Genomic DNA, 15,085 nt, shown 5'->3' with positions numbered 1-15,085 from the left:
CCCTCTCCCTCTCCCTCCCCCCTCTCCTGTCTTTCCATAGTACTGGGCATCTAGCACATAATCTCACCATGGTAGGCAAGTGTTGTACTACTGAGTTTCATCCACAGTGCTTTTGTCTTTTAGCTTAAGACAGGGCCCTGCTAAATTTCTGCAGATGGCCAGTAGTGGTATTCTCTGTATAACAGATCAGAGCTATAGGAAAGAATGGACCATTGTTGTATTTAGATGCCTCCTATCCTAGAAATCCAAGAGAAATGTAGAGGTATTTCTGTAAACCTTCACTATGTGAACAGATTGCTAGGTTTCTATAAATTCCATTTACCTATCTACTGTGGGAATTGATTCTCTACTTACTAGAATGTATGTGTCTGAGATGGGTAATCTGTAAATCTGGGGCAAGATTTATAGTAGTATGTTGTAAGTAAATATCTTTGTACCCTGTCTTTTGACTGTGGGGAAAGATGGTGTTAAGTGTTTGTAGTTTGAAGTAAGAGAGCCGCGTGAGCTGTGACTGCCATGCATTCTAACTGTCGCTTTAATTGTGTAAAGGCATTTCTTTTGAAGAAGCTTCTGTTTTCCTCCGAGAAGCCGTCCTGGCGGGATTGCTCAGGTATGCTAGCTGCCTTCCAAGTCTCTCCTCCGTCCTCTCTTAAACCTCATCTAAGTCACGTGCATTGTTAGTAATTCATTTCTTTAAAAGTCTGTCTTCATGGGCAACAATTGATGGAATATTATTTCTCAGATGTTTCAAAAAGTTTGATAAAACAGACTTTGTTTTAAAATGTTCTTTTTCAGATTTTTCTTAATAAGGGGCAGAAGACAGAGTGTTATAGTAATAAGGCCTCTTGCTTAAATGGCTGTTTCTCTTAACCTTTACATGATAATATATCCATAATTAATACCTCTATGCTCTGGGGTTTGTGTGACAGGGTCTCGCTATGTAACAAGGCTAGCCTGGCACTCACTGTGTAGGCCAGGCTAGCCTCAGCCTTGCGATCCTTCTACTTTAACTGCTTGTTGCTAGGATTGCCTTCTTGCACCACCATGCCTGTGTGTTGCTGGTGGCTTCCTACCCCATCCCTCCTGTTTTCCTTTTTGCCTTATTGAGCTCTGATGAAGAGCTCAGCATTCTTGTTTTACTCTTTTATCTTTTATTATAATGCATTATTAAATGGGAACACTGAAAGTCATTATATTGCAGGACAAACTATCAGAGTCTCTGCAGCTTGAGTAATACTGATACCGGATGCCACCTGATGACAAACATTTGCATTCCACTTGGCAGTTTACAAAGACCTTCCCTCAGTTGCAGAATTCCTTGTGAGCCTCACAGTCACTTCTAGAAGAAGGCAGGAGATTACAGTGCCAGCTTTGTGTGTAAGAACATAATAGCTTTCGTTCTAACCCATGACCATAGAATCTCCTCAAGATTCTGAACTGAAGAGTTAATGGAATTCTGGTCATATATTTAGTATGAATATGAAATTCACAAGTTCAGTAAAGAAACTGAGAGAGAGTCAATTATCACCATGACTTTTAATTGCTGAAAACATTTCTTCCTCAAAAATACAGTCTCTTTGACAAATTTGAAAAACATTATCATAAGGTCATGAAGGCTGTGATGTGAAGTGACTGGAACCATTACTGACTGTAACATGTGATATAGGATGTGTTACACTAGTTTCATTTGAAAGTGTGAGTGTGATAGTGCACTGGAGAGCGGACACTGCTTGAAAGAGGGAGGGGCTGCCCAGGTTCTGGAGGAAATGGCCTTGTTTGTGCCTTTGAAAAGAGCGTACCAGTGCTCGGCATACTGTGGAGTGGTGTAAGGCTCCTGCTTTATGCAGCATAGAGGTGGTTGCTTCTGCTACATTAATGGCCTGTGGTTGGTGTGCTGATGGTGTCTTGTCGCCTTGCTCTTATTCCTGTAAGCTGATCAGGCAGAATTCAGCAGCTCGGGAGAACAGGTCCCCGGGGCCCTGTTGTTCCTTCCTTTGGGTTCTGCAGGAGAGGGAGCTGAGTGCTGAGGTGCTGAAGACAGAGACAATGATTTCTCATGGTGTTAAGGTCTGCACTTTTCAGTCTTCTTCTAACTGATGCCAGGATTTAAGGTGATAACATTTTAATCTTTAGGCACATTGTTCTTCTAAAGAGTAATTTACAGTCTTCTGGTTATATGGATTTTCCTTATTCTCAGAAAACACTTGATTTTCATTATTAAGCCGAGGCATTCTTATGTTTCTCATGACTCGATTTTCTTTTCCAGACAAACCATTGTAACTTATACTTTGGTTATTTTTAGAGGAAGAGCAGAAGGAGCTCCTTTGTCATACCTTGTGTGATATTTTAGAGAGTGCTTATGACAGCTCTGGATCATACTGCTTGGTTTCATGGTTGAGAGGAAGGACACCCGAGGAAGCGGCTAGGATTTCTGGGAGTCCTGCACAGTCTAGTTGCCAAGTGGAACATTCTTGTAAGATACGTTTTTATTTCATGAAGTAATTTCTTGTTCTTTTGTTTTAATAAATCTATTGAAAACTTTGAAGAAAAAATATTTTATGTTTTGATAACACTTTCTCTAAGTTAATATTTTCTATCTTCTTTTCCATTATTTTATTTAGTGTAAGACAGTGCATTTTTACAAAAGGAGTTACATCTGTCTCTTAAGCATTTTAAAAATAATTATAGCTAACTTCTGCTTGATGAAATCTTTTAGTATTACAACTTTGATTTTAAAAGTCTGGGGAAAATGCATCTGCATGCAGTAGCTCAGGTGCACAGTGTTCTTTAGATGGGAGGAGCTTTCTACACCACTAATGCTTAAATATCCTCAGCTCCTTTTTAGAACAACAATGGAAATATTTTCTTAATTAAACACTGTTATTTTGTTCCTGATCCTTTTGAACATTGTTATATATTTGGACTAAAGTAGTTTTAGTTTCATTTTAGTTATGTTTTAAGTTCTCCACATCTTGACTGCAGTTTCTTTATTTTAAATAATACATATAATACCTACTCTCGTTCATAAAAATTATACACTTGAACATTGTTAAAAGTGGCCTAAACACTGTCAAAATGAACGAGTAAATTAGCGACTTCTGGTGGTAGGGAAAATAGAAGGAATTGCTCTTTGGTTTGCTTTGGAGGACTAATCTTGCTAGTTAGGTGAGTTTGGGGAATTGTTAGTTCCCAAGTGTACTTTATTCCATATATACTGGATCATACTCACTACCTTCTATATCAAATTGATTCTGTAAAAGACAGATACCAGGCATTAGGAAGTAAATATTGATTGTGTGTGTTGTGTATCACTATCCATATAGAACTGTCTACTGACAGTGTTGCCTCCCCTGAGCTGAAATGTCTGTGTTCACTGTCCATTTTTTCCCCTTCCTCTACAATTAGAACAGCTTGTGCTTGGCAAATTTTAATAACACATTTGCAAGAAATAATTTTAAAAATTTAAACAGTTATGTAGTGTTTCTTTTCAGACCTTTAAAATATTGCCTTTCAAAAAGAATTCATTTTGGAATTGATAATGACATTTAAAGACAAATGGAAACTATTCAAAAGAATGATAATAAAGCATCATTTAGACTCATTTCTAAACGTTTGTAACTTGTACTGTGTGGCTTGTAAGCATGTTATTAACTCCTTTTGGGATACTAAATATTGAGAAAGGGACACTTAAACCATTCAAAGTGTTTACACTCATTTAGCATTTTACATTAGTGTTATATTTAGCATTACCTCAGCACGTGCATACCATATGCTTACTCTGGAGTGGTGGTGCATTTCCGTGCTAACATGTTGGTAAGCTCTAGGAGGAAGGGCGTCATAGCACACTGTTAGCTATGTGGGCATGATAGAGTGAGCCCTCCTCCAAAACAAAATGATGTAGGATTTTCTAGTTTACTTAGTGCCTGATTTTAAAAATAAACATGACATAAAACCCTACTTGAAATATGTTTTTAACTTCATATACAGTTAAAGACATTTTATTAACTGAGGATCTAGGAATTTATCTTAGATACTAACAGTTGAACTGAACTTACATTGAAATATTTATTCCATAGAACAATCTGTTTTACCTGTCTTTCTTTATTCCCAGCTGTGGTTCTCCTCTTGTCTTTATTTCCCACCATCTCTGACTGTTAAGCCATATATATATATATATATATATATATATATATATATTTTTTTTTTTTTTGCTTGTCTCTTGAAAGTATTCTCTTTATGTCAGCTTTACAGTGAAGCATAAGCAGTTTATAAAACAATATAACTTGGATGAGGTTAGATAGAATTATTCTATCCTCAACATTTAACTGTGAAACCTTTCCCCTCTCATTGTTATCTCATGTGTACAGCATTATCTCCATTGGCTTTTGTGGTGGAAATATTTTTTGCTTGTTAGTAATGCACACTTGTTTGCAGTAGTGAATTCTTGGGTTCAATTTCAGTTTGTTTCCCACATAAACCAAAAGATAAATTAAACACTTTGGACTTCTTAAGATTTTAGAAAGTCATTTGAAACATTGAAAAGTTAAAATCAGGCTTTATAAAGCTAATATAATGTGATATTTTAAATTGTAAAGAAAAGTTTTAATTCTGATTTCATAATCATGTTTTAATCACTAGTGAAAATGTGTGACTTTCTATAATTTGCTTCATGAAATTGTTCATTGCAAGAAGGTAGTCATTTTGATTAGCCATTTTTAAAGACATTATCTTCTGGAAGCCAAGACCGAGTCTACATTTCAGTGCTGGTTAGAGCTTGGTGCTCTTAGGATTCCTCTGTGGATCTCAGCTCCCTCTTTTACAAGTGAAGAGGATGATGCCATGACCACTAACTAACTGAGGGTGGCCTGTGCTCTCAAGAGTGCCCAGCACTCAGTAAGGCCTTAGTAAATGAACAGTTGCTGATTGCATGAACGAATGAGGAGACAAACTTAAATCTGTCCTTGAACCTGTGGTTTCAGTGCTATGCCTAGTCTATGCATTTAATTAATGAGCCCTAAGCCTAAGGATTTTATATTGAGAAAGATTAGCCCTGATAGTTACTGCTATCTGTAAACTAGGGCATTATTTTACATTCAGGACACATGACAATGTGTGACAGAAGGCTGTAGTCCCTCCTATTTTGCATGTTCTCCTAGCTGTGACTGAATTGTACAGAGATGTTCGTTACTTAGTAACCGTTCTGTGTTCTCAGTACTGTATCCATTTTAGTTATAACCATAGTAACTAAGATGATGAACTATAAATTCATGTTGTTATAAAGTTCAGAGTAAACTGAGACTTATAAGGGAATAAGAAATAGGGAATGTTTTGATTGCTTGAAAGTATTTACAGCCTGCTGTGTGTATCTTGTGTCATTTATTTGCCATGTGTAGTGCTGAAAAGTGTCTTTTATGTATAGCTGCCTTGGCTGTCGAAGAGCTTGGCTTTGAGCGATTTCATGCATTAATTCAGTAAGTAACATTGAAACATTTAAAATACTTACGTTGTGGACACATTGCCATTTTAAGTATGTTCATACTGTGGAAAGATCCCTGGATATACATAGCACTTCTTAACTTAGACATGAGTTTAAAATACGTTGTTTGAGCACTATTTGATTTCAAATTTAAAAATAATATCTACATGATGTATGATTCTAAGTCCTAAAGTAACTATCTAAGTATATTTTTAAAAACACTAAATCAAATATGTCTTCATCATTATCAGTTGAAAAAATCATTTTATCATGTTTTTCTGTTCTGAATGAATGTAAATCCATTTGTAGTGAGGTAAATATTAGGATCATTTTTCTGCCAAAATATGCTTCCTGTAATTTTCATTAAAAGCATCCATACTTCATCAGAACACTCAAAGTTTTTATTATAAAGTCAAAGGGAGGATGCTATGTTGACAGAATTATAGGTGGCGTTTGAAATTTAACATTAATTTCTTTTAGAAGAAGCCCCAAATGCATGCTGTAGTTTTATCCTTCAGATGTTTGTTGAAGAGCTTGCATGCTTTAATCATCGTTTCTGGTTGTTGAGCACCTCTCTGAAGAGGGCCAGTCTGTGGTCTAAGTAACTGCATAGATGGAAGGACTGGGGGCAGCTACGACACCCAGGACAACTGGAGGCTCCTCACAGTGCTCAGACTGTCTCAGGAGACTGGGTTATGTATGGTAGGAGCTGTCAACAGTAGTTTTTGTTTTCCATGGCTAAATTTTAGTTTTTAGAACTTGAAGATGCTTAGTAAAAATCTCTTGTTTGTATATAGTAATGTGTAAGAATTTGAAACACTTTTCCATTTGTGAATGGAGTAATCGGGTTATTAATACTTAATTCTTCTTCCCCCCCAGAAAAAGATCATTCAGAACTGTATCAGAATTAAAAGATGCTGTCTTGGACCAGTATTCAATGTGGGGAAACAAATTTGGAGTCTTGCTTTTTCTCTATTCTGTATTACTGACAAAGGTTTGTTTAAGACGATTTACTTTCTTAGCTCAGTGCTGTTTTCCTGTTTGCTGTTAGAACCTGTGTGGCCTATGTTTATACTTCAGGGTAAGAATCTTGTGGCTTGTAAGGACTTTGTTCCTGCCTCTACTCATTCTTTAACCACTTCCACACTCTCCTCCCCTCTGCCCTTACAGACTACAGAGGGACTGATAATGTTCTAATCATAATGTTGTCAGGTCTTCTTGATTTTGGTTTCTTTGATCTTAGCAATATCTCTGGCATTTAACCTTTTAGCCCCTGTAGAGACTCTTTCTGACCCCTACTTTTAATGGACTTATTTGTTAATTATTATGCTAGTTTCTCATACAGTGTCTCATATTTTAATCATTTTGTTTTCTTCTTTATGTGTTCTCTCACTTGTTTTCTCCTTCTGAAATTTAGAATTCCAGAAGAGTCTTTTCCTGGGTCCTGTGTAATTGTTCTTATTTTTCTTCTATGGGTAGCTATTTCTTTCGGCTCACCTCTCTGCATCTAACTCCACATGCATACCTCTGGTCCTGTCGTCTTTGCAAATGTAAATTTCAATTGCTTGTGGCCTTGCAATTACACTTGGAATATCTCCTGATTATACCTTGTCTGAAATCAGCATATTTTTTCTTAGGCTTTTTGAGCATTGACTCTGTATGATAGGTCTGTGACATCCTTTTTTTTTTTTTTTTTTAAATGTTTTTCTATTTTTCATTATAAAAATGGCATATTAATAATTCTATTATGGTCATGATTTGGGGTGTTAGTTTTTAGATTTATTTTATTTATTATATGCAAAAGAGTTTTTGAAAAAAAATAGAAGCTATGACTTAAGTTTTTTGACAGGACTCAAGAGCAAACTCTGGGTAGTAAGGACCATTTGGTGTATGTAGGGCCTTTATAGATGAGAAGAGTTTTACAAACAGTAGGAGAAGCAAGTCTAAAGAAGAAAGGGATTGGGGTATAACACAGGTTTGGGGCTCTAAATACTTCAAGCCTACTGCAGTGGGTATACCTAGAGACAACTGTGAAAGGTGACATTCACACCTTTTATATAAGAGGTCTCTTGTGAATTGTGCAAAAAATACTTAAGGTTTCATATCATCAGAATTGGAACACAATACAATGTTTAATATGGAAATGACAAGATCTTATTGTGTGGCTAGAAGATGCCTGAATTGGAATGAGAGTTTGTGATGAAGAGATTTGGTAAGTGGAAACCTAGAGTCAAGGATACTGAAGTAGTATTGTAGTAGAAGTTGAAATAAAACAGGATGGTGACCACAGAATGGAAGGGAAAAGGGAAAGTATTTAGAATCAAGAATAAATAATAAGAAAAATCAGCCAAATACTTGAATGAGGTCAGGTGGTAGGGGCTAAGGTATTGCACCCTCATGAACTGTTCATTCTCGACCAATGTTTATGCCTCAAATTCTAATGTTCCCCTTATCTCTGACCTTTGACCTTTGACCTGTATCCCAGCCATTTGTCAGATGTTCCCTGGGATTCCTTTGACCCTTTGCTCTCTAAAGTGATTCCCCCTTCTGCCCACCAACTGTGCCTTTTTCCCACAGTGCATTTTGACATTGTCATAGCCTGCTTTGTTTTGTTCTGTAGGATGACAAGTCAAGATCCCCTAGCTCTCTGTTTTCCCCTGTGGTACTTAGTCTTTTAACACTTTGATTGCTGGTTGTCTGTTCCACTCTTAGCTTTGGCCTCTTGTATAGCAGTCAGTCGTTCAAATTAAGTGAACATTGCTGTGGATGTCACTTCCCCGCTCTCCCTGTGCTTCTCCAGCCTCCCTTCTGTGAGACTGAAAAAGCATCAGGAGGTAGTGGTTAAGAAATGAGAAACTGCCTGTTCTCATAACTGATACTTTATTTTGTTACTGTATATTTGAGTTACCAATTTGGGGAAGAAGTATAGTCATATGTAAACTTTCCATTTTCTTCTTCTTATACCTCTCATGTATTTAACTGTATACCTCTGTCTAAACTCAAAAATCTATGGCTTTATTATAAAGTTTTCTTTTTTCATGACCTAAACTAAATTTAGTTTTCTCAGTAGGTATATTAGATTTCAATTTAATTTAACTTTATCCTGAAGTTAAATAAATACTAACATTGGTATTAAATGAGTTCCTCTTCTCTCTTGAAAATTGTTATCTCTGTCCCATTAACCAACACTAGACATAATACCTGAGTCCTTAGTGTCCTTCATAGAGCCCATGAATGAAAATGGAAAGTAATCTCTGGGGAGCTACTTCTTACCATCTCAAATACAAGTTTTCGTAATTTCAACAGTGTTTTATTAACATATACTCCAAACTGGTCATCTTTTGTATTAAATGAAGTTAATAAAATTTTGGTTTCTTTAGGGCATTGAAAACATAAAGAATTCAATTGAAGATGCAAATGAGCCTTTGATAGACCCTGTGTACGGGCATGGCAGGTAATGTCTATAGTCTGCTGTGTCTTACTAAATCTAGGCATTAGGTGCAGGAGGCTCTCTGATGAATGTCCTGGGAGCAGACATCTATGATCTTGACTGACCCTGCGCCACATGTACTGCACTGTTTTAGTCAGTGCTTGCTGTGTGTGTGGCCAGTGATGACATCCAATTTCAGGTTGTTTACACACGACTTTTATGATGACAAGTATCTTGTTTACATTACTAATGGCAATATATGTTAACAAAGTGTTGTTTATATCCATTTATGGCCTTTTAAAAAAGTCTAAATTTACCCACATTAACTTAGAAATAAATATTTTCTTACCTATCTGGGTTAGTTTCTTCTAGAGTTGAAACAATTCTTATCTAGTTTTTTCTTCTTTTGCTTATATTGCCCAAATCAATAGAATAGAAAAATTCATCTCTTCTCACACAAGTCCTTCCTTTTGCATGTGTCTACCTTAGCTGTTAAGAATCGTTTACCTTCCATCAAAGATTGTGTGTGAAATATAATTGTAATGGTCTGCATCTGTTGCAAAGAGAAGTGTCTTTGGTGAGGGGTGAGAATTGCATTTAAATGTTGTTAAGGGTTATGCTGATTTATCAAAGTGGCTTTTGTAGATTCTTCTCCAAGACCCATGACTTCACTAGCCAGGTAGGAAGGTTTCCAATGCCAGTTGATTCTTTAGGACCAAGTCCTAGAATTATGCTCATGCAAGTAACAGTATGTAAACTGAGCAGTTTCTATTTATTCAAGAGTATGTATGGATGTGTGTGTGTATGTGTGTATGTATATATATATATATATACACATGTATATGTATATATGTGTGTGTGTGTGTCTATATTTAAGTGTATATAGCAACAAGTAAAGAAAAAGAGGCAATTAATTGAAGAGCAAGGGGGTGCATGGAAAGGGTTGAAGAGAGGAAAGGGAAGAGGGAAAGTAGTATAAGTAATATAATTATAAATTCAAAAGTGATTACATATAAAACTAAATGTAACACTAAGTGAAATGAATTTTTATTCATTTAAATATGGCATCTTAAAGCTGTTAGGCTTCTGAGACCGCAGGGACGAGGATGCAGGTCAGCACTGTAGCTCTCTCACTAAGGCCGGACATGGGAAAGAGAAGCCAAGGGTTCCACTTATTTTGATTTAACATAATTTAATGTAAAAAGTCATTTAAAATTGTAGAAATTACTTGAAGAACTAGCTTTGTGCCTATTTTAACTGATATTTAATTTTCATTGATAGCCAAAGCTTAATTAACCTCCTACTGACGGGGCATGCAGTATCTAATGTATGGGATGGTGATAGAGAGTGCTCAGGAATGCGTAAGTATCTTCTTTGCTGTGTTCTTAAATGATTAATAATTTAGTGACATATGAAAGATTTATCTTTATTTAATGGCTCTACATTATGTGGACGCTAAGGTAAGTGCTTCCTATTACAAGAACCCGTTATGGTTTCTAAGGTGCCATAATACTAAGTGCAGGTTTTTGGAAGCCATCTTAGGTTTCAAATCTATGAGCTTTAGTCGGGCTTGATCCTCAAGGTTTTGGATTTCTCTGGTTTGTTGCTGGGACTGTGGAGCTAACTAAAGAGATGGTAATCTACCTCTCAGTGGGTGTAACATACGGGTACTTATTCAGAGGCAGTACTGCATGTAGTGCTGGAAGTTATGGGAAATTATAAAGTCCATGAATTCCTTATTCTTACAAGATCCTTGCTTTTATTATCACGTTGAATCTACTCGTTACATGCTGGGCAGATGGGATGATTTATTTGTGAGACTGCATCCACTCACCTTCAGTGAGCATTACCTTGTAATGGTGCCTCGTCACAGACATCAAGGGAAGCACACTGGCGAGGACATTCGCTCGCACACACAGCTGTTGTGCGGCTATGAAGGAAAGCTCCTTCATTTGGTACTGGGCAATCTAAACTCATTTGTTCAGTTTTATACCTTTTATAGAGGAAGTTCGATAAGCCTCGTACTAAAATGTCTATCATGGGATATGAAGCTTCACAGTTTTTGTTCAGAGGCAAATTTGGGTTTCTCTGTGTAGCCCTGGCTGTCCTGGAACTCACTCTGTAGACCAGGCTGGCCTTGAACTCAGAAATCCACCTGCCTCTGCCTCCCAAGTGCTGGGATCAAAGGCGTGCGCCACCACCGCCTCGCTCACTGAATATATTTTGTTTGAAGAAAATGTTACTAATACTTTTCATTCCCAAATGAATAATTTTCAACTTTTAATTTAAATTTTCCTCAAATTTTAGAAATTTGTATAGCAAATTCACAGAAAGAATCCAATGTTAGGAAAATTTTGAGTTAAAATTATAGAACTCCAGAATTTACCGAATGCAATACAACCTTTCACTGTGCTGTTTGGAAATTAAAGTCTGACTTCCTACACTAGAGTGCAGTGTAATTGACTTAGTAAGAGCCTGGCTTTGCTGACTGCATATAGATACAGAAGTCCCGAGAGTGCTCTGTCTTGTTCTGCTCTCTGTGTCCATCACATCCTAAGGGCTCTCCATTCAGATGTAGATGTAAAAGCCCATGAGGACTGGCCAGCCAAAGTGCTAGTCTCTTATGTAATGTGGGGTGTCTTAGATTTCACCCTGCTTACCTTCTCCCTCCTCCCAAAGCTGCTGGTCTCTGAGAAATCTGCTGTAATCGGGAGAACTAGAGAAGAAGCTGCAGCTTAAGGCCACCGTCTACCTGGGCTCTAACACTGCTGCTTCCTGCTGCTGCTATGCCCACAACTGTTAAGTCTTTTATTCATTACTAAGTTATCTTGGTCCAGTGTCCTGTGTACCCTACAGTCTCTCTCAGGTTATCCTATTATAAAACCCAGATGGCCTGCACTCCTGCCTCCCTAGGTGCATAGGCTCTTCTCATTTTGAGGGTCTTACCTCAGTTACAGAATTTGTTCATCACTTATATAAGCTTTGGTTCCTGGTATATGCAAATTCATTCATTTCTGATTCTTGAAGTACTGCCATTCAAGGCAAAGACTATGGATGGTTTAAAGTACAATTTAGAGATTGAAACTAAATAATGGCTAGGAGATAGAGTTTTCTTCAGAAAGAGAATTGCCTGAGTGTATTTAAAGTTTCTCTCCAGTCATTTGGAATGTTGACTTGAACTTAATTCTGTGTCCAGATGTTTAAGCATAAAATAAAATCCGTATATATTTTTCAGCATTTGCTGTGTATATTTCTGGTTTATACAAGATGGTAGGAAGTGTGGAACATAAATGACAAGTTATACAGTAGTTTTCAAACAATGAGGCAACTTACTTCTCTTGCTTTAATTTCCTTTTTTTTTTGAAAGTAATGCCTTCTTCAAATGGCTATTGTAACTACTAAGAGTTCTGTCATGTCTGCAAGGACTCATAGGAAGAGCTCAATTCTCTGTCAAATGCACATAGATGATATAATATGTGCTGAAATGAGATGCGTTGAAATAAGAACCATAGACATGCTGAGGAAGAAGGAACCTTTTTCCATAGTGTTTATATTGGCATAAATAGACGCAGGAATTTTAATGTGGACATAGTATTGCAAGAGGGCTTTGGGGGAAACGTTCACATTATGTTTAGACAAGGAGACAGGCAGATGGAGCAGAGTACTGGACATTATTTTCAGACCTTAAAATCATGAATATTCAGGCCCCAGCTGAGAACAGTTAAGGGTAGAATTTTTAGGTATTGGAACATGGCCTTAAGACTTGTGGGTGATTCTGCTGTGTGTGCAGCCCGGGTTGAGAAGCAGTACATTTGTGATGAGCACTGGTAAGGGAATGTGGCAGCATGGGCTTGGATGGAAACATGCAGGCTGCCCAGTGCTGTACCAGTGTAAGCACAGAACGGAGAAATAGCACAGTAGGATCTAGGAGGAGGAAGGATGTTGTCCATGTGTAGCCGTACTGGAGAGGAATCACAATTTGTAAGCTGTGGCACATAGCATAGACAAGGAGAGAGGTACAGTACAGTGATAGACAGGCACAGGAGGGAAAAGATACGGCCTATTTATTTCCTACCTATAAGCAATATACTTTGGATATGTGTTTTTAACACGTATGGTTAAGAAACTAAGACTTGGGGCTGGAGAGATGGCTCAGTGGTTAAGAGCACTGACTGCTCTTCTGAAGGTCCTGAGTTCAAATCCCAGCAACCACATGGTGGCTCACAACCATCCGTAATGAGATCTGATGCCCTCTTCTGGTGCATCTGAAGACAGCCACAGTGTACTTAGATATAATAATAAATAAATCTTAAAAAAAATAAACTAAGACTTGGATGATTATTAATTTGCTCAATGTGAAACATCAGAAAGTAAACTACCAGGATTTCTGACCATGGTAAAGCCTCTGCTTGTTCTGTATAGAACATCTTCTGTGGTACAGTCTACAGGAGGTAGAACTTGTAGGCCTTTTCATTTAGAGGTGAGGGTGAAGTGAGGATAATTAGCAGGATTTTAAACTGCATTTAGTACTGCATTAACACACAAAGCAAAGCAAGCCCTAACGGGTGTGTATATTTTGACAATATGTTTGATCCTTCCAATATGCTGCCATTGTGTACTACATTTCAGTGCTAGATAGCCTACCATTGAAGACTTGGGAAAGGAGACAGTTTTATAGGAGCAACAGGACACAGGAACATGAGCGTGAAGTAGCCTTGGCAGTCGATGTTCCTTTGAAGAAATGATATGCAAGGGAGAAAAAGCAACAGGTTCCATTCAACTGAGGACACTCGTGGAAGTTTGCCAGTGGTCTAAGTGAGTGTAGTAAATGTGCAGAAGTAAAGAGGAGAGATGTGAGTCCGCTGCTCTAAGGAGCAAAGCGTCCATGAGTTTCCATGAGAAGAGGGCAGTGGGAGGGGCCTGGGGCAGATCCCACGTGTAAGGCTCTTAGGTTTGGGGGTTGTTTGTTGTGTCTGTTTTGTTTTATTTACCTAGCAACAATCACTCCTCTGGCAGTGAGGAGAACTTGGATTTTAGGTGTGACCTGGGAATGTTGAGTGGAGTATGGACAAGGCATTGTTCCACCTTTATTTATTGAAGTTGTTTGGTGTTTGAACCATCATGTGTATCTTCTGCCTTGAGCATTTTACCTTGGTGAGCATGTGGGTGGTTTCCAGTTTGACTACTATCAGACAAACCTGTAAGAAACACTGTGTGAGGCAGACCTAGTCAATGTTCCTGCACGATTGACTTGCTAAAGTCGATGTGTTTTAAGGAACTTTTTCTTAGTAATAACCTTATTGAAATCTCTTCTATATACTATGCATGACACTCAGTTGAAATGTAGAATAAATCAAAACTTAAATACCTTTCTAACTTTATAAAGAAATCCTGGTCTCATCAGCTTCCCTTCCATCCACTCCATGCCAACAACTCATATAAATAGAATTATATGGCACCTGGTGTTTGTATCAAATTTCCCTCACTTTGAACAGTGTTTTCCTATACCAGTGCTTTCCTTATGTTGATGAGCAAGTGATATTGCAGGGTGTGGTGAGCCATACATCTTTATCCATCATCAATTGCTGGACATTTGAAATAGCTACCTGACTGTTAGGAGTAATGCTGTCAGGGACACCTATGTGCAAGGTTTTGTGAAAGCATGTGTTTTTAATCCTGGATAATACATTAACTCAGAAGATTTACCATTTTTAGGAATATCTGTTTAACAATTTATGGCAACTTTGTCCCTAAAATATCAATATATCTTTCTGACTGTAGACTTCTGTTTTCTCTGTATCCTGGTGATAACTGAACACTGTCCATCTTTAAAATTTAGTCAGCTTTTGACAAGGGATTACACATTCTAATTGACATTTGTTCTGCTTCCTTATGAACCTGAGCTCACTCCTTGCTCATGTGTAAGCCTGCAGCTGTGCTGTCCTCTGGGAATTGCCTCTGCTCATCATCTGCTGTTGTAGGGGGAGGGCTTGCCTACCACAATTTCTGAGGCTCTGGAAGTCCTTTAGTTCTTTGCAATTCAGGGCGTCTCTCCCAACCTTTTCTTTCTTTCTTTTTTTTTAAATTTTTAATATTTTTTATTACATATTTTCCTCAATTACATTTCCAATGCTATCCCAAAAGTCCCCCATAGCGCCCCCCACTTCCCTACCCACCCA

At 37.6% G+C, this 15,085-nt stretch overlaps 1 protein-coding gene across 6 annotated transcripts in view; it reads left to right on the top strand.

The window, feature by feature from the left end:
* Mindy3 (MINDY lysine 48 deubiquitinase 3) overlaps positions 1-15,085 on the top strand; it is a 76,293-nt gene that overhangs the window by 13,297 nt on the left and 47,911 nt on the right. Inside the window, exons 3-8 of one of the 6 annotated variants that reach the window (XM_021185506.1) lie at positions 550-610; positions 2,303-2,473; positions 5,420-5,471; positions 6,356-6,470; positions 8,857-8,930; positions 10,188-10,267. The exons of 1 other annotated variant lie outside the window; for it this stretch is intronic. In XM_021185506.1, coding sequence (XP_021041165.1) covers positions 550-610; positions 2,303-2,473; positions 5,420-5,471; positions 6,356-6,470; positions 8,857-8,930; positions 10,188-10,267 — 553 coding nt within the window. Of the gene's footprint in view, positions 1-549; positions 611-2,302; positions 2,474-5,393; positions 5,472-6,355; positions 6,471-8,856; positions 8,931-10,187; positions 10,268-15,085 lie in introns of those variants that run through there. 4 more of the 6 variants (XM_021185512.2, XM_029472330.1, XM_029472337.1 and 1 more) reach the window with 4 other exon arrangements.

The sequence above is a fragment of the Mus caroli genome, chromosome 2 (assembly GCF_900094665.2).
Source record: "Mus caroli chromosome 2, CAROLI_EIJ_v1.1, whole genome shotgun sequence".
Taxonomy (NCBI): Eukaryota; Metazoa; Chordata; class Mammalia; order Rodentia; family Muridae; genus Mus; species Mus caroli.
This window is presented reverse-complemented; position numbering and strand designations above follow the sequence as displayed.